Source organism: Strongylocentrotus purpuratus, unplaced genomic scaffold (genome assembly GCF_000002235.5).
Source record: "Strongylocentrotus purpuratus isolate Spur 01 unplaced genomic scaffold, Spur_5.0 spur5_scaffold_6, whole genome shotgun sequence".
Lineage (NCBI taxonomy): Eukaryota > Metazoa > Echinodermata > Echinoidea > Camarodonta > Strongylocentrotidae > Strongylocentrotus > Strongylocentrotus purpuratus.
In genome coordinates this window covers 37,367,240-37,391,238 of record NW_022145612.1, presented here as the reverse complement: position 1 = coordinate 37,391,238, position 23,999 = coordinate 37,367,240, and the positions used below count along the sequence as shown (strand labels likewise).

The window sequence follows — 23,999 nt, the reverse complement described above, 5'->3', positions numbered from 1 at the left end:
CCCCAGCACAGAAATTTAACTGTTAAATACTGATATTTAGAAAGAAAGTTAAGTTTCCCTCTCAAATTCTTTGTTAAAATCTTAGATTAACAAGTTGCAGGGAATATATTTCAACATCAGAAGGTTGCCTGAGGAGTCAAGAAAGTTATGCAGAGATTATAAAGCATTACAATCAGTCTATATATTTGTCAGAGTAGCATAATGAATGGTTTCATTTTCGTAGAAAAGTCACCAATAAGCCCAGCTGTCAGAACATGGGACAGGTATCTCTTTGGTATTTTTGAGCTTTCTTCTCAAATTTAAAAAAGTAAATTTTTGATGAAAAATCTTCAAAAATAATTGAATTCCTTAAATCCTTTTTTTAACTCATAATCAAGGTTTCATGAATTTTGAAATTGCATTTTTGCTGCAAAACACAAATTATATTCATTAGTGAATTATAATCATTTCCCATTCATTTAAGTTTTTTACTTTAAAAAAACCAATTCTAAATTGAATTTTTATATTTCATAATAAAATTGAGAAAAGCTACATCATTGACAAATAATAGACTTAGATCATATAGAAATAATGATTAAGCATCCGATTCTTTCAACTTCCAAACTAGAAGAATGAGGTGAGGGTTTCAGAGTATGTATTTTCTTCTCACTATGACACAAAATGTCCAAGCAAACAAAACATAATAATTTGCTGATGAATATATCCTTTGAGTATACAAAAGGACATTGCAAATATTCCTTTGCTATTTTGGTTAAGGTAGTTTTTTGCATTATTTCAACAATCATTAATTTGAGAGAAAGAATCGGATGCTCACGATTACATTTCATAGTGCATCATGCAGATTTTAAAAAACTGAGTGCAAACATACAAGATAACACATGGTAATTCATTTAGGTACTCACCTCAAAAGTAACAAAATGCATGATTCTCACGGGGGTTCATAACCCAGCTGATAAAAAGATTCCAACTCTAAGAAACATTGTCAAAATGTCCATGGTTTCAAAAATGAAAACACAAGGTAACAAGATTTTATGTCATTGATTTTCTCTCATCCAAACTATATGACAGCACACATGAATGACAGTGAACTGTGGACTGAGTGGAGAAAGGCCTAGCAAGCCTGCATGTGTTAGGTGCGTTTGAATTCCAATCGGAATGGTGACATTATGGAGTGGTCGGTGGAAATGGTTGTGAAAAAACCAACTTATCTCACACCATGGACTCAGGACAAAATTCGCGTTTGAAAATGCTATGAACTAAAAGAGACTTTTCTGGATATCATGAAAGGTGCTCATGAGTGAAGTTTACACAACATCAATTGAAACGAAAATGAAAACAAAATGAAATCAAACAAACATTATCTCAAATCAAGAAAAATGAAATTAGAAATGATGAAAAAAAATACAACGAAAATAAATCAAACTAAAAACTTGAACTTGTGAAAAGCTTGAGAAAACAATCTAGGTAATGCACACACAAATACAATCACACATCTGAAATGTAAAAGCACATCTAAGGTGATGGGAGAAAATGTCATCGTTATATCAAATGGGTGCATATGAGAAGGAAAAAAATGTGCCATATTTTATCAGGTTCAATGGTATCAAATGACCAACTTGATTATTTAATTTATTCTAAAGACACTTTTATGTGAAGAACACTGATGTTCAATGAGTAATTTCATTGGAGAAAGTAACATTGAGGCATACAGGTAATATCAAGAACGAATTAAGCCAATGTACATTTTTTAAACTACTGAAACAGAAAATATTCTCATACAAACAAGGCAACTACTTTGTGTAGTCTACTCGATCAGCATGCACTCTTCATGCAAGTAAAGCATTCCAGCTAGGCATCTATTCGGTGTGGTTGACATGCAGTTCACCACTCACAATTGATAAACTTCATGCTGAATACTCTGAGACAGGCTATCCAACTCTATTAGCCGTCAAGCGTTCTCATTCCTGGAGCCCACAAGGCCATAATTAATTGATTAGCTCTCTCTACAACATGGCAGTGCATACATTCCTACATATCTACTACAACTGTACAAGTCTACAACACAACACGGACAAGAGACAGCTACAACACATACAAGCAACATCCAAGGGTTAGGTTTTGCTAATTAGGAAACTCTACCACCCCCAAACTAAAAACCCATTTTTATTTTCTCATGAAGGGTCTATCCTTTTTTTAAACAAATGGGCACAGATTATTGCATAGGATTTTCATATTTAGGATCCAAATTTTAAATATATTCTTTTTGTATATCACCTTATAAATTAAAAGCCAACATTTAAGTTAGCTTGGAAATAATCCCTAATAAAGAAATTTGTTTGTTTAAACACAATACTATCTGCCAGTATGCATTCAGACAATGTTGATAAAAGTTCCAATGGACTGGGGATAACGCCAAAATCTTTCCAAATTTGAACTCTAATAATAAATCACTGATATCCCATACAGCCCTTACCACACACTTGTTTAGGTGTGGTTGGTATAAGCTCTCCTCACAAAAGGTGCAAGAATCAACCATCTGATCTTCACGGGATTAATTTGCCACTTGCCAAATTATTTTAATCTCAAGTTTTCAAGTATTGGTTAATTTTGCTACTGAAAAAATTAAAAGTTTAAGACCGGAGGTTATCAAGTGCAGTACGAATCTAGTCTACTCTGTGCAGACAAACTAATTAAGTTAATTTATCAAGTCACTACTTTTCAAGTGCAAACAAATAATATGAGGTCTACTTGACATGCACTAGATGTTCCAAGTGTTTTGTGTCTGTATGTCTATGTGAAAAGAATTATTGTGCAAAGTCTAATGAAAAGAAATCATGATGTTCTGTGGGTTTAATTAGTTTGTGAAAGAAAAAAACAATCAACACTACTGGCTCAATTGGCTCGTAAAAGCCTGTTTCTTAATGTAAAATGTATCACTAAAATTGTTTGTTTTTTATTCCCCCTCAATTTCAATTCCAAATAATTAAAGTTGCAAAAAAAAATCCAATTCTTACTTTGATGTATTTTTATTTTCTTATGGCAAGGAAAAATAAAATTGTGGGAAATTAACAAAAGAGTAGGAAAAAAAACAGATGAAGGAGAAAAAAAGTGAAAAAAGTTTGATACAACCAGGCATTTAGTTGCAACAGCACATGCACACATTAAAAACAAACTAACAGGCACAAGATGCAATAAGTAGACTCGATAAAATTGAATTGAGCAAATATAATGATATTCAATTGATTAGAATTTTTAAATGAGTTTCAGTTGAAGGGAATGAACCAAAAATAATAATTTTTACAGTGCTCTCTGCAAGAAAGATAATTTTTAAAATAATCTTTTAAGACAAATCCATAATTTCCACTTGATAATTGTTCAATGTTTTGCTCAAAACAATTTTAAAAATGATATATTGAAATACATACTGTCATTCATATAAATAAAAAGATTTCATTCTTATGATGATAACAATCGTGCACTTTAAATCATGCTGAAATAATTCATGCTAAGAATGAAAGCATTTCACTTCAAATGAAACATTAACCATGCTCATATATGTATATATCAAAAGTACATGCAAAATGAATTTTACAAAATAACAATTTCAGGCAGAATAACATTCTTCATGAACAAAATCATGCAAAAACAAAATAAAATGAACATTGTATTTGTATTTGAGGGAAATCTCCACTCCAAAAACTCAATGTGGGGACCACTCATGCATGATGTGTAAACTGTAAAGCATTTGCAAACGAATGAATTACTACTAAAGGGACTATTGCATAAATGACAAAAAGACCTAACATTGAAACACTCGAATCCAGTGACATAATTCAGGCAATATAACATGCATGGACTACCTATATTTCCAAAGCAAAAAAATCTATAACATAATAATTTGGTGGGGAAAAAAAGAGATAATGCAAGCTTGGAGTAATAATTCACGGATACTTTGACAATTATCAGGCAAAAGAATAAATAATAATAATATCTCAACTAATTCAGCCTTGGCAAGCAGGATAGGAATAAAGAAATTCCAAATTGGGTCCAAAAAAAATACTCAGGTCAAATTAAAATTTGAAGTTAAAATTTAACGAACCCTCAAATTATTTTTTGGAAGAAATTTAACCAAAGAATGAATACGAAAGGTGGTCATGATTAATAATCATTCCCTTGTATATCCAGAAAAAGTACATTGTACTTGTAACTATAGTGTAAATAGTTCTGAAGACTAAAGTACCATATGTTGTTTGTTGTGATCCAGAAAGAGTACATTGTACTTGTAACTATAGTGTAAATAGTTCTAAAGACTAGAGTTTGTTGTTTGTTGTGAATGAATACCTTCCCAAAATCATGGTACACATGATGGCATCCAAAAGATCAATTTGAAATACATTCTGTACTAAACTCAGATCTTCAAAAAGAAAAAGAAAATAACAGACATACATGAACTGTTGTGTTTACAGTAGTAAATTCTACATATAGTGTATTATTTGTAACATTCTTTTTTTAAAGATGATTCTGATGTACATCTTTGTAGTATAATTTGTTTCTATGTCTTCATGAGTGATATCATATGATATAAAACCATCCTTCATTTACTATGATTTTGGGAATTATTTATTTTCTTTCTACTTTTTTCAGCTATACTATTTAAAGCAAAACTAAGTTCTTGATTTACCGACTCTCTCTCTCAAGTTTCTCACACATCACTTATAGTCTCGGACAAAAAAGCAACTATCAACTGGATAATACAGTCCTCTATATATCTCAGTGTATCTTAAATATCCAATGTTTTCGAGTCACAAAATTAATCTGGTATCACCTACATTAGAGGATATGTTTGGAGTAGATCAAATAATGACTAAGCCATTCAAGTTTGTCATTCACTCTTTTAGAAATGAAACTGATGACAATGATTTCATTAGGTGGGCACATTTTCTCTGAGCATTTTAAGGTTAACCCTTTTTTTTAAAAAAACAACTGGATGGGGGAGTAGGAATATACTGCTCACAAAAAAGAATAGTTTACTATGATGTTGGAAATTTGGAGCTTGAATACTTCCCTCTCTGAGGCACTGGGGTTATATGTGTTCCCTTATCCTATCTTATTATCTATTGAAAATCTAATAGACTTTGAATATTATAAACCAGGCAAAAGGTGAATGAACCATTTTGATAATGGATACTGATAGAATTTCAATGTTGAATGACTTATCAGTTTCGTTAATGTACTAACTAAAAGGAATCAATGTTTAATGGCTTCAGTATTTTTTTATAACTGATTTGGTATACTAGGCTTCACAAAATAAATAGAATGCATAAATGCAAAATGAAAATATTCCCTTATCCTACAAAATATAAATCCATTATATTAAAAGTCTTCAATAATGTTGTCCAGTTTCTTATTCTACAGAATTCAATTACCGGTACCAAAATTCAGCGATACACTGCAACTACTACGAGCATAGCAGACAGGCTAGCTCCATGACACATGAACTAATTAGAACCATCTGAAAACTCAAGTCGGGGAGGAAGTTGAATTTGACCTACATGCAAAAGTCATTTTTTCATAAATTTTGTGTTGGGGGGGGGGAGGGGGCCTTCTTTGATAGTGGACAGTTAAGATATATCTAGTGACAAACCTATCAGTGGTAAAGTTTAATTGTGCTGTTACATCAATGGACAAGCACTCTATTATGAAAAGTCTAATAAATGACAACATAAAGTTGCTAAGATTATGCTGCCAGTATCAAGAAAAAAAAATAACAATCAAACAAAATGTTTTGTTAAAATCCTGAAATATCCTTGCAAAAAATGAAGGATTTCACTCTTATGTTTACTAGTCATCAAAAAGCATAACTTTCACAAGAAATTACCTTGCAAGGTCCTCTCCAATGTGCTTTGTACAGAAGTTTCATTATCTTTATTTTCTTAGTTATTGATGACAGAATAGATTTGTTTCGTACAGGGGTTGAATAGAAACATATTTACAATAATTAATCATATAGAAGTCGCAAGTATGATTGAACATTCTCTGAGGGGAAGAAGAAATTTCAGAATTGTTTAAGTACAGAGCAAATGGGAAGGAACATTGCAAGATAAAGAGTTGCCAACTTGTGTTTGATTGATTCGCAATTTTAAAAATTCATAACTTTCTTATTTCAAATCAGATTTTGCTTAAACTTGAACTAACCAGTTCCTCTTAATTTTTCTGCTTCTATTACAACCAACCTAATATCAGTGTGCAATTCCCCTTTAATTTCAAAGACAATAATCAACACATTGCTTGCTTTTTATAGTTTTTTAACAATAGTTTTTAAGAGATATGGCTTATAAGCTATAATAAGATAAATTATGAAATTAAAGTGTAACTATGTGCACCATTGCCAGGAATGCAAAAGAAAATATTAAGTAGAATATATAAGTTAACAGAACTACAATAGGACCTATCTAGTGATATGACGCAAGCAAAACTAACACTATTCTTTCTATATCAACGGATGTTATTGAAAAATAAATTATTTGCTTCAGGTTTGTTCATGACATCCTAAGAGGGCCCACATTTCCTAAAGAATTATCGAACTAATAAATGTGACTAAAATAATATTCAGTGAGAAAAAAATAAATATGCCTCCTTGCGGAAATTAAGTTGAGAATTCAAGGCGAGGTCAGATATAGGGAGAGAGAATGCTAGAAACATCCCTAGTTGGCTGGCAATAAAAGTGGGTTAGCAATGGACCAACCACAGGCCTGCATCCCACCACTGAGAAATAACTCAGTCAGCAAATCGGTTGGGGTGCACGTAGGAGATGCTGAGTTTGTGCAGGGTTGACAATGAACTAGCCTACCTTAGCATAAAAAAACGGGAAGAGAGGAGGAGGCGAGAAAAAGAAAAAAATTGTTGATGGGGAGAATATACCACTGCACATGTGCAGATATCATTTCCCCATGGGGCTGATTGTCTGGCCGCGCCAAGGGCATAGACATGGCTGGTATGATACAGGCAGGAAATGAGAGGAATAGGACCGCCCCTCCATCACAAAACTGCAACTGCAGCAATATGTATGACCCAGTGGTTCTCAAGGGCTATGGGGATTACTTTCTGCGGAGGTGGAGGTGGGAAATACTGCTTGTCTAGGCATAAAGAGATACAAGAAAAACACAAAAGACACACGCAGGCACAAATTTCATCAGGTGACCAATTCCTGGATCTTCCGGATCTCATCTTGCATACCTTTCATAAAGTCCAGTTCACTGATGTTGCCGAATGTATAATTTTATGGTCTTAATAAGCAGGATGAAACATGTAACATTAGAACCTATCCACTCTATTTTTAAGAATAAGAAATAAGAATTAAGAATAACTGATAAATTATAACATATCCTATTTCACTATTACTATCCCCCTAATTTCTTTTTCTTTTTAGTTATTTTGCCTTAATATAATCACTGGAACATCCGAACAGACAGAGGCTAGACTGTCTCTTTTCCAAATTGAACAAAATCCTCCTCAATAGTTTTCAGGAAATACCTACTCACTGAACTGACATATTTAACCCAAAAGGAAGTAGACAAGTAAAACCTAATCCTGTATTGTAGTTAATAATATGTCGATGTAATATGAGCAACTTCAACTTACAGGTGTCTAGTCACTTTCCCCTTTGTATTTTGACATTTAAAACAAAACTGATCATCTGCCTTCCTGACAGTTAATTTAGTTACATTCACATATAATTCTGAATCTGTAGATTAAGATATTTCTACTTTGGCTATTTGAATCTATTTGATAGCAGTCCTGAGTTGACTTGATACTCCTAAACCAAACAAAGACATAAAAACTAAACAAAGACATAAAACCGGGCCTAATTTTCTACTTCCGATGTTTCATTTCACCAAACAAGTTTTTTCCAGTCGTAATATACAAAGAATTATAATATCACCTAACTCAATATTCTCATATTCCATTTCTTCTAATATAGACCTCACCACCGTAAGCTGTTTCAGAAAGATTGTTTCTCTACAAAGAATGACAACATAACTTTTAAACTTAACAAAGTGAAATTGCATGTCTATGGGTATGTTCCTCAATAATCAAATAGTCTTCACAAACAGGTAGTGAGATAATGTAATAAAGTTAATATATAAGCTAGGCCTCCTTACAGTCATATTTCTAAATAATCTCCTTTATGAACTAGGAATGTCGCATAATACATATATACTGCACTATAAGTCATACCCCACACCATGGGCCGATTCTAAAGTGAGAAGTAGTGAAAATATAAAAAACCCTGTCACTGTCAGCATGTCTGGGTTGTAGATTGATTCATCCATTATCATGGAATGACTGATATATATACAGCACTAGCAAAGGGTCATGGCCCGGACCGGCGAGGTAGGAAGGCAAGAAAAATGGAACAGATCGCTATTCCAATAAAAACAGTTTAGGCTGACATAGCATAGCAGCAGGGTCGGGTAACGTGTTCAATTGAGTTCATGTGTGAATTCCAACAAGAAGTATATGTTCTATCATGTTAAAATATGAATTCAAGAATAAATATATTCATAGATTGCAAGTTGAAACTATTTCAAATCATTGGCTTCAATATGTACGGTAGATCATTGTTTGTATGTACACACAGAAACTTAAAACTAAAAGCAAACAAAAAGAAACAATATAAATTAACAGTTGTTGTGTAAACTTATACCCATGTTGTGGGATATCTCCTATACCTATATTTTTAAAAAAATTCAAACTTACGGGATTTCAAATACGTAATCAAATTTAGAGAAAGCTTTGCCAAGGCTGACTATGGTAATTTACAGCTTTTCATTTTGGATGATAATATTGTCATAAAATTCCATCTATTGTTAAAGAGACAGTAAACAGTGAGAGTGAAGCCGGGCAGCACCTTACGACAATTAAGGCAATAAGTAGGGGGAAATAAAGTCTTTCATCCAGCTATAATTATGCAGAGTAAGAAACATCCTTTCCAATAAATTTCTAGAGAATTTAAGAATAGGAAAGAGAAGACAAGCTTCTTCCTCGTGTATAATAATATTGACAGGTGATAAGACATTCAAAGTTTGGAAACACAAGCAAGCCTGCAAGACCATCATGCATGAGTGGTCCCACTCCACTGGACAAAACATGTAAACAGAAGAACATATCACTTTTAAAATGAATGAAAAAAACAAGGTGAGCAAATCAAAAACCATCCAGAACCTGGAGTAGGAGAGTGTATTTCCAACTTACCTTGTCCATTTGAAAACGACTGTACAGCAAATAATACTAATAACGTTAGAAGGATCTTCCGCCTGTGGCAAACAGCAAGGTCCACAAAGCTATACATCTTGGTACAATCTTTGTGTTCCTCAAACTCGTACTAGTAAAGTGGAGACTACTGCCAAACTAACTTTTCCTGGATCAGGGTTCTCACTTTGCACTGAATGGCAGGAGACCTTTATATCCCCTTATTATGGGATATATGACACAGGGTCACTCCCTCAGCCAATCACAGAGGAAGTACTGCAGTCCAGCTGGCTTCAGCACCTAGCCCATGTGTTACTCTCCTACTACGATACAGAGCTCCAGCCCAGAAAAACAGACACCTCAGTGCATATACAGTGTATACCTAGATGACAATTCTGCTATTTCAAGGAGTTTTTTTGTCAAACTTTTTTTTTTTATTCCTTTCTCAGCTGATATCTGTCAGAGAAAAGTGCTTGTGCACATAAAGTTGTTGCGTTTCTATGCTTATTGTTGCAGAAATTTGTTAGCTCTACATTATATTGGAGTAAACGAAATCCGTGCACATGAATTAACTTTTTCACCTTTTCTTACTCAGCAAGTTGCCAGAAAAGAAGAAATGCTCCAGATTTACTTTACCACATGTTAAAAAAGTTAACATATTTTGGAAAAACACAATTGTATGAAAGTCATTTTGCTACAATAATGCACAAAAATGTATTTAATTGAAACAAATGTTGATTATTAAACAGGCAAATAAAACAAGTTAAACGGATTGATGAAAGCATATTTAATGTTTGATTTTAAATTTACGGTTAAATGCTTTGGCTAATCAATAATCAATATAAAATGTATAACTACATGATGCTTATGGTCTTGCATACTAAGTATAGTACGTATTCATAACTTTTTAGAAATAGACACAACATTATTAGGCTTTTGTTAAAGAAGCAGGTACGTACTGCATCGTTGTTAAAGCTTTTTTCTTTCAAACTTTATTCATTAACCAGAATGGGAAATTGCATTTCATATATTTTCGTCTGATTCTTAGTCTCATTCTTATCATATTTATATCATTTTCTTTTGAATAAATTACCATTTTAGTTGAACAAATTTAAAAACAAGAAGCATATCAATACAACAAGTAGGCCTATGTAAATAGTGAAAAGAGGCAATGAATCAGCTTTATAGAAAATAGCGCATTCTGTGCAAACCATTATTCTTGTTTTCTATATTTATTGTTTAAGATTAGAACATGATTCTTATACTTTCTAGAAAAATATATTCCATAATTCAAAAATTAAATAATAGATCCATGAAGTAGAATTGGAAAAGATTTGTTTTTGTCTCAAAGGTGTAAAATTTTATCTTTATAATATTCATGATTATATTTCACTGATTTTTAGTGATTTTGCATGACATTTCTAAGACTTGGTATTTTTCATTTTTCATGACTTATCCAGGCCAGGAATATGTTATCAAATTTCCATGACCACAGGAACCCTGTTAGAATGTGCTCTTTTCACACACTTTTATCAGAAAGAAAAACACAATTTTTACAATCTGGTAAATTGCTGATGAAGCACAAAGGATGAAATGTTATTCACCAATTCAAAAAATGAGCTTATTTGAAAGAATATGTTAAAAGAAGTTTGTAAGAACACAGTGGAGATGTTTGGCCTCCGAAAAATAAGGATGGAAATATAGCAGCAATTCAAACCATGAGGAATTATAGAATTAATTCCAGACAGGTTTTAAAAGGCCATTCCATTGAAATACACTTTGAAATGTTTTGGATGAATTTTAAAAAAGTGAAAAACAAACATTGATATATGTGTCCCAAAGTGTTATAAATTACATTTCACAACTCACATTGTTTAAAACTTCAAAGGAAATACACTGCTTGGTGCAGCTGTCTTAAATATGGGTTTACAGGTATGCTATAAATCAAACAATAGGTAGCATATCTCAAAGAGATTAATGGAATTTCTAACAACATTTCTTCTGAAATATTCTATTTTAATGACAATACTGAGTTCTGGAAATCTCACAAGATTGAAAATGGGTGTTCAATAATCTAAATAGTATATGTCATGTCAAGATCTATTGTGCACTTAATTTATATTTACAAAAAGAAAGAACATTGTCCAAAACATTTTATTTTATGTTCGGTGTTATCTTCAACCCAAGCAAAATGATTAGAATCATGCAACCCAAAAGAGTATGCAAAGGTCAAAACAGAGCAATGCTTAGCAAGGCCTGAAATGTTACATCTCTGCAAGATTTGTTCAGGAAACAACTTTCAGCCTTTTCACACACAGCTAAAATTCTATAAACATGACTAGTATAAACGTGTTTCGAACGTGTTTAAACTAATCACGAGCCTTTCACACACAGAAATTTCGTTGCGATCGTTAATAGTTTTGTGATTAACTACTGCTCGTAAAATGCGCAGTAGTGCCATTGCGCATTGAAGGTCATGTCATGTCAATCAAAGCGCACGCTCCATCCAGTTTAAACACGTTTAAACACGAATTTCCTTTCACACACAAAATGTCAAGCTCTCTAGATACGAACTTTGTATCTGCAGCCTGCTTTTAGGGGCGTATGGATCGCGACTTCGTATCTATCCCAACATCGTATAAACGATGTTCACACTGGGAAATTTTGTCTATAAACATGTTTAAAACTGTTGAGTGATTCTAATCATCTCTAGATACGATGAATTTTAGCTGTGTGTGAAAAGGCTGTTCGTAAGGTTGAAATATAATCAGCAAATCTATTAAAGGGAAATCCAACCCAAATAGACAACTACTCTAAATAAAAGCAGAAAAGTCAGAGAAGCAAACTGATGAAAGTGTTAATTAAATCGGATTAAATATGAGAAAGTTTTGAATTTTTGAAAGTTGTAATCACTATACCTATCCATGGGCACTTCAAATTTGCTGAAGCGGTAATGTCAATGTGATGTAGTGCCGGACTGCTTTCCCATCTGTTCTAATGTATAAAATGACTACAATTTAATTTTTTCAACGAAAAAAAAAAAAAAAAAAAAAATTCATTGCTCCATTCTTTCTAGAGGACCTATAATAATATGCTATCTATAATATATTTTGAGAAGTGTCCCAAGGGAGAAGGAACTTACGAGAAAAACAGAAATTAATGATATTTTTGTACCTGGCAAATGGGCAAGTTATCCACGTCCTACGTCACAATCCACTGACCAAAGTACCAATTTGAGATTTGCAAAGACTTAGTGATCTCATATTTCAAACATTCATAAATGGACAGATTATTTAACACTTTAAAACATGGAACAGTATTCCACCGTCCATAAGAGAATCAACCTGTCTTGCCTCTTTCTTCCGTAAGTAACTTAATGTGATTTACCTACCGGTATTTGTTTATGGTCTACGTATTTCATTTTTCTCTTCACAGCGCTGCTGATCAATAATTTACTCCAAACTCATAATTAGTAATTACCATACAGTTTATGAAAAAAAGACAGATTCGAAGCCAGTGTTTAGTGTGAAAATATTTTATTTTCATTGTTGATAATTATAGAAAAGAGATAGACATGAAAGGGATTTATACTGAACTTGAACAAAATATGACGGTTTATTTAATAAACCCAAAGATGATAAGTGATTTAATGTTGTTGCACCACTTTACAAACAGTCAAATAATGAAATGAAAATTTCATATTATCGTACTACTATATAAGGTTTGACCCAAAATCTTACATTTCTATAAATTTGACTTTAAGAATATGAGATGGCTCAATAAATGTAACATTTATAATGACATCTTGCAATATTTGTATGGCCACAAATATCTGTTAGGGGATTCAGACATGAATGGTTTCCCTCATAAAATTTCACTTGTTCCTCCCGAATCAAGAGGTACTGTACAGCCCCTGTGGACATTACCCCATTGTTAGCAATAGATGGCAGCAATGCATATTGACATGCTCTCAGAAATTATTTTGAGAATGAATTTGGAAATGTAGGAAAACACTACATGTACTGAAAAAAGGAGACTGAAAGGACCATCTCTGATATATGAATAGTGTAAGGCAAATTTTAAAGATCAGCTTGATTAATATGCTATCATATTTCAAGTTTATTGAAATCATTTTTTTTTTAAGCGGACCTATTTTGTGCAAAACCATTTTTTTTAAATTAGCCAGTGCTCACTCAAGTGTAAAATATTGTCAATATTTGTTGGGCCATCCAATTGAATAGACCCTCTCCCATGATTTCATATGAACAAAATCATGCAGATATTATGAAAGTAACATTTTGGAGGATATTTTTAAAGTGTACACACTGTGGTACAAAATAATGCAGGAGTTTTTTATTACAGACAAGAATTCCAACAGCTTACAACCAAAGGTTCTAGAACTATAACCTCCCCTCAAACCGAAAAAAAGGTTTACCAATAGTGGACATGAGAAAGAAGGCCATGGTCTTCTAACTTTTAACTTCTCTTAGACCAGACATTACTTCCTGTCCAAACATATGGTATTCATACCCAAGGAATGATTCTGACATGAAATATTGACCTACATAAATGAAAATAAATTTTGAAAAAATGAAATAAATAAAGGGTTAGGGTATGGGATGGGTCCCTACCATCTCATTTTCATGTACCGGTACCCTTTCCCCTCCCCCTCTCTTTCTATGTCTGTCTGTTTCTCTCTGTTGCTCGCTCGCCCTCTATCTCTCTCTCTCTCTCCCTCTCTTCTATTTCCTTCTTTTCTGGTCTCATTGAAGGATATGTGCCCTCCATAGCTTAGCCACTGCATCCTGCGAAAGATAGTCATGTAAAAGAATAGGAGTTACATAATGCCCTTCCGGCTTTTAATAGATGATATAACATGAAGAATCATCTTGTCATCAAATCTGAAGTCTTTTGTTGCCTCAATCTATTCAAAAATGCTATTTTTGACCTGAACATTTCTAGATTCCAGTGTCTGAATATTGGTATTTTCCTTGGGAGAACCAATCTTTCGGTAATAAAATGGCATAGAAAGTGAATCTCAAGCAATCAGTATTTGGCATGAAACAGGAACATTAATATTCTCAAATTTTTAGTATGAAATATTGAAAATTATGTTAATTATTTAATACTTCTCTACAAGATTCTGTACATTTAAAACAACATTTCAGAGTAAAAGTGCAGATATGTATTCTATTGTGTCAGTATCATCTTACAATAAACAAACTACATAAAACACATCTATAAAACTAAAAGGATGCAAAGTCATGACAAAAGTCACAACACCATTGATTACTTTGTTACTTCGTTTATATGTTGTCTACTACATTATTTTTTGAATAACCTCATATTATTGCAAACATCTAGAATTAATCAAAGGTTTAAACTTATTTAGAGTTACACCATCGTATTTTCTTAATACAAAACATATCTTGGATTGATATTTCATCAACATATCAACGAGTTATTCATGTAACAATGAACCTTGAGGTTTGAGTGTAGGTAGAACCCATTTAACTCGGCCAGATATTTTGTTTCAATTAGGTGGAGAGGTTAAATGTGATTTTGCATTTGATCTTTCCCCCACTCATACAAAATGCTATCGTAATATTTCTTTCTTTTAAACTTTCATTTGTCCATGCACTTGAGAGATTAAAAACAAAATGAGTTTGGACTATATTGAATTATATACATGATGTTATTTAATGCCTAAAGTTTTTAAGATCTTTCTTTCTTTCTTCCATTATTATCAGAAGAAAGGAAGTAAGAGGGAACAACATGCATACTCAGTTTCTTTAACTATCAACTCTTATTTGACGTAACCATCACAACCATAGCTGGAGCATACAATGTTAGTGTTTCATCTATGGAGATGCTTCCAAATGAGGAGGGGGGGGGGTGGAAGAAATCCATGCATTTAAAAAATACAATTAGCAATTTGCCAGTGAAGGATGCATGGATCATAACATCTAATAATAATAATAATATTGGCATTTATATAGCGCTCTTACAGACATACATGTGTATCACAGCGCTTTACAACATATTATTATTACCCCGGTCATCGGATTCAGGCTTACACGCACACAAGGTATGCACATTCTCCACTCCCTGGGGAGCATTCCAGCCAGTCGCCATTTTACAAGCGCCACATGCTAATCAAACCACATTAGCTTTCGCATCCTACCGGGTACCCAGAGCAAAGGGTGTCTTCAAAAAGACTAGCAATGACAACATTCTCTTCCAGGCTGCACTTCTGTGTGCAATGAGGTGGAAAATGTAAACAATACTTCCCCTAATAGCACCCTCGTGGTCTAGACCTGCACTAATCACATTATCTCTTGCTGATTGACATTGTCTATTATCCTTCAGCCACTGATGGCCTGTCCATCTTTTGTTACATGCCTTGGTGGAAGAAAAGAGAAATCTTGGGACTTGGTGGAGTTACTGTATCTTGTCATCTACTGAAGACAGTAAGCGATAATGGAAGGGCGTCTTGGCCCTATTGTTCACATCTCCTAACAATCCATAAAATTGGCTCCAAACATAACAGATATTTTACGGATGCGCTAAAACACTAGCAGATATGAATAGTTGCACCTAAATAATCATCATTTTGCTTCCAATTATTTTATAGCCAATACCCTTTTTCTCTATATCTTGCCTGTACCTAGGGAAAATGCTATTATTACTGAAATTGGGCAGATATGAACAATATCTGCAAAATGGACATAATATTTTTAAAGGCTTGCCTAGTGAAGTTAAAGGTAAAGACTAGTATTGGAAACGCCCCAATTTCAAAAAATGAAATTGAAGCTCTTATTACCAATCATGTGAAAGAATATGTTTTGAATATTACATGACGATAATAATTTTGACGGGAAACCACCTACTAATTGATATATTTGGTAAATTAGTATATCTATATACTGTAGAGAGATACAAATGCATGTGTCGCGCATGTGTGTGTAGTCCCATATACAACTTTCTGTGTACAGTGCTTCTAACTTTATGAAGACTTGGCCAAATTTCTTATAATTTTGATGATTCCAGAACCTTGCAGTACATCTATGCTAGATGATCAACCTTTTCTGATCGATTTCACAATGTTTCTTTCACTATGCAATTGCATGACCATAACTGGTCTTTAGCTTTAAACTCTGAAGTTGGGGGTCTGATCCTTGACCAAAAAAGGCATTGCATAGTTGGTAACAACAATGCAATGCAAGGCAGTGCTTGCCAATATTACCTGATTATTGATGAGTATAATTTATGAGCAGAGGAATATCACAATATTATGGTATTATTGCCGGATTATCTCCCTCACAAATGGATCACATGTCAAGTGACCAGCGAAAATTGCTTATCGAGGTACAGTGGAAATATATTTAGCACATGTCAATCATGTAGGTTGCAACGTTTAGTGTAATTTTTCTTGTTATTGTTTTTTTTTTTAATGAAATCTTGGTTAATGTAACACATCTGGAATGCAATTCTGGAATTCTATCTACCACCTGATCAACCAAAAATTCTTTTTTTGTGTTGCCTATTGTTTGACTGTATGACAATTTTTCTATTAACATTGTGTGTTTTGGAGGTATTAAATCAGGGATGATTGAATCAACCTCTTTAAATTTCTTTTAAAACTTCTATCTGTTCTTCTATGTACCATTCTATGCATATCATTATTTTGATGTCATTATTAAGATATTTACAAATAATTACAGATTACAACTGGTAGTTTGTTAGCATTTGTCCCATTTTAAATTCTCATTCATTAATATAAAAGTAATTATTTATTCATGAAGAAAACTATTGTATCAAACTTTAAAACTATATTCTACTTAGATTCATCCATAACAAAATTACACCTACCATAATTAAGGGTGTATAAACCGCCCTCGTGTATTAACCCACCCCTCTTTTTCGCCCTTGTTAAAAAACCCATGCTGGAAGGCCTTTCATTTAAGTGCGAGGTACAGCTGAATGTGTAAGATCATTAATGAAAATTAAAAAACAGTAGAGGACCTAGGATAGAACCTTGTGGTACGCCGTGTAATAGAAGAAAAATTGGAGGAATTATTATTATAAACTACATATTGAGATCTATCACAAAGATTACTTTCAAACCAAGATGACAGAAAAATTTGAGTGTTGTTCTAGTTTCCGAGTGGTGAGTCAACACACCGATTACTGAGCTTTGAGACATTGCCAGGCATAGCGCCAGGTGAAGGGGCATAAATCAAAACTTTAAACTTTTGGGTGTACCGTGTATAAACTGCACCCCCGACTTTGAATTTTTTTCAGCGGCAAAAAGGTGCAGTTAATACACCGTTAATTACGGTAACTCCCAAAATGGTGAACCGAACTTGTTAAAAATCAAGTTGTGTTTGTTTATGTAACTCCATTTAAATACACATTTTTATGCAAGAGGACCAAGATTGGATTTCCACTTATCTCACTTTCTGGTGCTATTTATTCCACGACAAGTTTATATACATCATTTCATTTTTTTTTTAACTAAAAAAGATTTCATGTTATTTACATACAGTAAGTTCATGTTGAGTTCATGAATTTAAAGTTAGATTTACTGTAGTTGAGAGGTAGCATGGTTCAGTGTAAATATACCAGTACCTTGCATACACTCTTTGACTAGCGTGTAACATGGAGGGGGTGCATGATTGTTCTAATTGCATGACGAACCCAAAATGCCCCCTACTTCCTGCTTCTCAGCATGGTATGATGCAGTTGCCTAGCAACATATTACCCTTACAATATTTGTATCAAACAGGGGTCAGATATGGATACATTAACCAGTGGAGGTACCACAGTGCCTATAGCTGAAGAGGAAATCAGGACAGTTATTTGTATTTTTATTAGAAATTTTAATACAAATTGAAAAATATTACAAAATATTAGTAAAGTTTGACATTGGTCTGTGTACCATCACGAATATGAATGTAAGTAGAATTATATCGTTGACTACTTTCCTTCTTCATGTGTTCATAGTACATTGTACTTTGCATCCCATCATCTATCAGTGTCCCTTTTGCAAAGTTTTTCAAAAATATAATAATGGAATATACCAATCAATAACACCTATAAGTTCTTACAGTAATAAAACCAACCTGATCAATTGCTTTCAAGGACAATATCAACCTCCAGAAAGATTTCAATAACAAACTCTGATTTAGAATCATAGATATTATTACACATCACAAGTATTAAAAACTTGGCACCCTATTATAGCCATAAAGTATGTGGTGACCAGCCGAAAATTCAATTCAAAACCTAAGCCTAAGGATCAATTTATTCCAAGAAAAGTCAACTCTCAGTTTCTACATTCAGAGTGGGGTTCTTAAATGGTCTTTTCTTTTTTAAGCTGAAGTATATATATCCATACAATTCAATATTTTTGTCCTGCAGTAACATTAACTGGAAACTACATCATACAAGTTCTGACAATTCAATTACATCCAAAAAGTTCTAAAATGAATGCAAATGCATTAAATTCTAACATTAATATAGCCCAGCTCCCCAGCCCATGATATCATATTTCTTACTTCACTACTGAAATTGATCTTGGGAGTTCTTTTTGTGTTTTCAATGGCAAAGAAAGATAAATTTCCTTGGGTGAGGTAAATATCTTTTACTCTCAGAGCTCTATATTAGGTCACTTTTGCTTTGCTAATTTAGGTCCATGGAGACAATACCTCTCTATGGGCTATTTGTTTCTCTGGCCCTTGTTTTCTACCAGGCCAATCCGTCACTGCTAGCAAGAGTGCACACTCGACATTCATCATCCTGTTTTGGGAACATGTGCAACTGGTAGCAAACAGAATCTTCCAGTTCTACCACTTGTCTGATTCAATTTAGACGGAGGTTTATGCTGAGTAATCTAAACCATATGTACTGTCAGCAACTTATGAATGGAAGATATAGCCCTGTTGCAGTCCAGTGTTTAGCCAGTAGTGCCTATATATACCTCCTTTGCACAATGGAGGCAATATGCACTCTGCAGCATCGAAATGCAAACACACATACCGGTAGATAATTTTGTTTATTGAAAAGTCATGTGAATTTTTTTTCTGAACTGTAAAACAATGTCTTTGTGTTAAATGTTGTATATATATCATCAGGGTACTTTTCCTGATATGCAGAAGCACTGACCAGAGAATAAAACAAATTAGCAACATCATATATGGTAGGACATAAGCTCCTGCAACAATTGACTTTGCTTTGAAGAGTAACTCTGCTGGATCATTAACTTATGGCCTACAAAATATTGTTACCCATCTAAATTATAAAGTTAGATAGAGATGAAAAAATAAACAAAATATATTCAAAAGCTAACTTGGATTCATTCCAGACTGTATTTGAGAGTTTTAAAATCAACAAATCATTCAAACATTTTAAATTTCACAAGCCTGAAAATCAACAGCTCTATCACAAAATAGAATTTGAAACAAACTGCAACACTTATTTTGAATCCTATTGTCTATTAATACTTTCTCTTTCACAGAAAGATACAAAAACCTTAATCCATATAACAAGTTCCATCACAGCTAAATATTTTTGAAGAACACAGGAATTACCATTGAACCCCCTACAAACCCAAAATATGCTTCCAATCATTCTGGTTGAACTGGAAAGGATAGGTTTCATACAGGAAGATACTAACCTAGTTCACCAACACTTAACTTGAACTCTTATCACATTTTGATGTGTATTATTGATAACACATACCTGTCCCAATTTGCCAGATATACTTATTTTTCATAGGCCTATATAAATAAATAGATAGGTATATAGATAGGTACATAGATATGTAGGTGGGGAGGTAGGTAAGTGCATATGGAATGGGAAGATAAGAAGATAGACAAACAGATATAGATCATACACAATCAATATTACATAGAGCATCGGGCCTATAGACAAGGATAGATAAATAGATAGATGTATGGATAGAGATATACAGGTAGAAAGATAGAATACATGTATAGATTGGTAGCTTGGTAAGGTGGTTTGGGTACAAACAAAGGGTGACACAGAGTTAATTCCACTCTGGCTCAAAACTGATATAATGCAGGTAGGCGGATCAATAATCAAATAATGTAAATTCTAAATGGGTATCTTGATTATATTTTTTTCTTCAAAGGAATAAAATTTAAGGGCTGCATACATCTGATATAACTGACCAAGTTCATATTTGATTATCAGTGACAATGAGAGAGTGCGAGAGAGAGAGAGGGAGAGAGAGAGAGAGAGAGAAAGAGAGAGAGAGAGAGAGAGAGAGAGATGCAATATGCAACACATCTATATGGCTAATACAGGAGCACATCTTTTTATGTTGCTCTTGGCATATATGTGTATATATATATATATATATATATACTGTTTGGTTCAATTTTCTGTAAACTTACAAACAATCTACACACAAAACAAAAGGAAAAGTACAGAGAACTATCTTTCATAACATTGCTTCCATTGCTGGTACACATCCTTTGATAAGCAAACTGTATTCCTACTTCCTAGTTTAGCAACTAGGTGTACGTTTTATGAGAATTTAGGGAAACATTTCTGGCCTGAATATTGTACACATGATTTGTTCAAACATATTATTTGGTCTTTATTTGTGACATTAAAAAAATGTTTCAAACAATGGTCATATTTTGGTTAAATAATGTTTTTTAACTTTTTGTTTGAATGTAGGACACATTTCTTGGAATTACCCTGCAAAATTTCTTTCAAAGCATGTATATGTAGCAGAATGAAATGTAAAGGGGTGCATTTTACAGTTTCATAAGCCTAATATAAGCTTCAAAGGTAGGCCTATATCAATTATAATTATTTTATTCAAATGTTAGAGATTACAAATTATTCCAAGTCTCCTGATAGACATACCATAGTTCACTAAACATGTATAGTATAAGGTATAGTTAATTCTCCAATATCTTTTTTTTCTTCAGGTGAAGTTCAATTGCAAAGAGCTGTTTTTTTCCTGTCCAAACTAATGACATTTTCATTTTTACTTCACTATTTCCCTACTCTTCACTTTCGAATCCTCTTCTTTATCACAAATGTTTCTCTCAGATAATCAGACCAACGAAATCAAGGGACTTACCTTGTGCATATTTTTTTTCTTCTGATTCTGTGCATCTTTTATCACAATATTTTCTATTTACATTCACCTTATTATGATAATGACAACAAACATTAGTAAATATATCATTAAGTTTACGTTATTCCAAGGAGATATCATATTAGACTGAAGCCTACACTCCTTGGTTATTAACACATTTATCAACCTGACAACTGAAAGTAATTTTGATCCCACATGTTTAATTGTTTTTTCCTAATTTTACCCTAAACATATTTTTGTTTCATAAGTAGGCATATTTGCTTTGTCCAAAATAGGTTTGACATTTTGTAATGAGTTTGGAAAGATAGTTCACAATACATACTGGAATATTCACATTGTTAACCCCCACCCACACACACATACCAACACATATCCACACATTTATACAGGATAGATGGCAGGACTAATATGCCCCTTTATTCATGACACAAGCCCTTCCCAGAATTACCACAGCTGATCCTGTATTAAAACTGCAAAAAATTAAGTATTGCCAAGGTATTGCTACATCTCTGTAACCAATACCCAGTGGCCTAGCTGGTCTTGCCCTACACTAGCTCCACAGGCCCTTCTTCCCTAACCGCCATTATAATATGGCAGCTGGAATGAAAGCTATAGGGCAGAGGGGCAGTGGTATTCCCTAGGCCTACATTTTTTTTATGAATTCAAAATAGGCAAAATAGGGAAAGCGGTGCTGATACGTTCCTTTAACTGATACCAGTGGCCCAGCTGGTACAATCATACACCAGCTCCACAGGACCTCCTCCCATACAGCTTACACCCATGGATACATCACGGCCATATCACAGCCAGAATGAACTACCAGGGCAACACTAGGGCAGAGGGGCAGTGGTATCCTGGTATTATGCATACCGTTACCGGTATCTGGACAGTGTCTCTGCTCATTGTTTCGGTACATTTCGTGTGGATTTCCTTCCAGTCAGCATTTGAACTTTTGACCTGTCTGATATGAGGCGTTAATGGGGGGAGCCTTTTGGTGGAGGGGTGTGGTCACTGTATAACACTCTGAGAAAGATGTCACTAATGGTTCATGAAGTTGAGGAAGTACTGTATTTCAATGATTCCATGACATTTGCTCCGGCGACAATTGCTCCGCTGTAAATTTCATACACTAATCGAATGGCTAACTTCAACCCTGGATTCAACACTATACCCTACCCTAAACCTAACCCTAAACCTAACATAAAACCCTATTGAAACCCTAACCCTAACCCTACATCTTAGACGAAATAAAGCCCGGAGCAATTGTCGCAGGAGCAAATGTTGTGTCACCATTTCAATTGATCCAGCTTTTTTTTATATGCAAGACTTCGGGGTGCAGATAAAGCGTATAAACCCATAAACCCATCTATCTTTTTACATAACTCACTGATCATACAACTTGTAGTCCTAACAAAATTTGAATATGACAGACCAATCCCCTACATATATTTGTTTCTTCCCCACCAGTTTACAAATAGACCGTTACGTCTAAGAATTATATTCTGTGTTGATCTAAACACACCAAAAAAGTATTAACTCTTTCAAATAACTTATTTAAATATTGGCAGGGAACGAAAGCTGCTAGATATTACACCTGTCTTTATATCACTACTGATGATGACATATTATGCAAGTAGTATATATATATATATATTTTCAGAAATTATTTTGAAAAACGAGGGGCCCTACCATAATCTATCAAACAAGTCATTCTATGTGATCACATTTTGATTTCTAACGGAGCATTAGAGGACTCTTGTAACGTTCAGTCAAGCCATGATCATGTATGAAACAATACCAACCCAGACTGTACAGGAATGTCTGTAATTTTACCACAAGGGGGCTCACTTCCTCTCTAAACTACAGCAATTTTTCCACCAAAAAATGACAGGAAAATGGATGCTGATCCCTTAGAATAAAACTTTTTAATGAAGCTATATATATTATTAGAAGTCTATCACAATATACAATAGCAAGGACATCACCTTTACTGCAAAACTTTAACAGGATAAGTTTCCATCACTACAAATTTATTTCATTTGTTCATGTTTCAGCTTTGTTAGAATTGTGAGCATTCTTACAAATACGACCAGCCTTGAATTTTCGACAAGGTCCCTGCATGAGAACTCCTATGTCTACCACACTTTGGGGGATTGGTCGGACCACTTTCTTGCAATTTTCACACTGTCAGCAAAAATTGAATCTATCAGCTGTTTACAGAATTTAACTGTTGGAAATACATTTTTGACGAGCATTGTAGAGAAAGACGAGGTCAGGGATGAAACAAGGTTGAAGGGTGGTAGACAGAGGAAAACCCATGAAGGGGTCTAGCTTCTGTCAATCCAGAGTGATGATTTCATATATTCCATGTTAATTTCAGGTCCTGAAATCTACACTGAATTTCATGAATATAAAATAGTGTAAATATCTAAAGCAAAATAAAATAATAAGTCACTATTTAATTGCTATGCACTTGCTACAGAAAGAGGTGCATCCAAACTTATTACAGTAAACAGATAGTTAAGCGCATATGTATTATCATATTTCCTAACGAAAGGCTATGCTGTGATGAGGTCAACTACATATTATAAGCTAAATATTCCAAATT

At 33.7% G+C, this 23,999-nt stretch overlaps 1 protein-coding gene across 5 annotated transcripts in view; it reads right to left on the bottom strand.

Annotated features, from left to right (window-relative positions):
- Window positions 1-9,456, bottom strand: part of COLP1alpha (alpha-1 collagen) — a 42,365-nt gene extending 32,909 nt beyond the window's left edge. For 2 of the 5 annotated variants that reach the window (XM_030999852.1, XM_030999853.1), the window contains exon 1: window positions 9,256-9,456. In XM_030999852.1, coding sequence (XP_030855712.1) covers window positions 9,256-9,352 — 97 coding nt within the window. In that variant the 5' untranslated portion in view covers window positions 9,353-9,456. 5 annotated transcript variants of the gene reach the window in all.
- Between the last annotated feature and the right edge of the window lie 14,543 nt (window positions 9,457-23,999).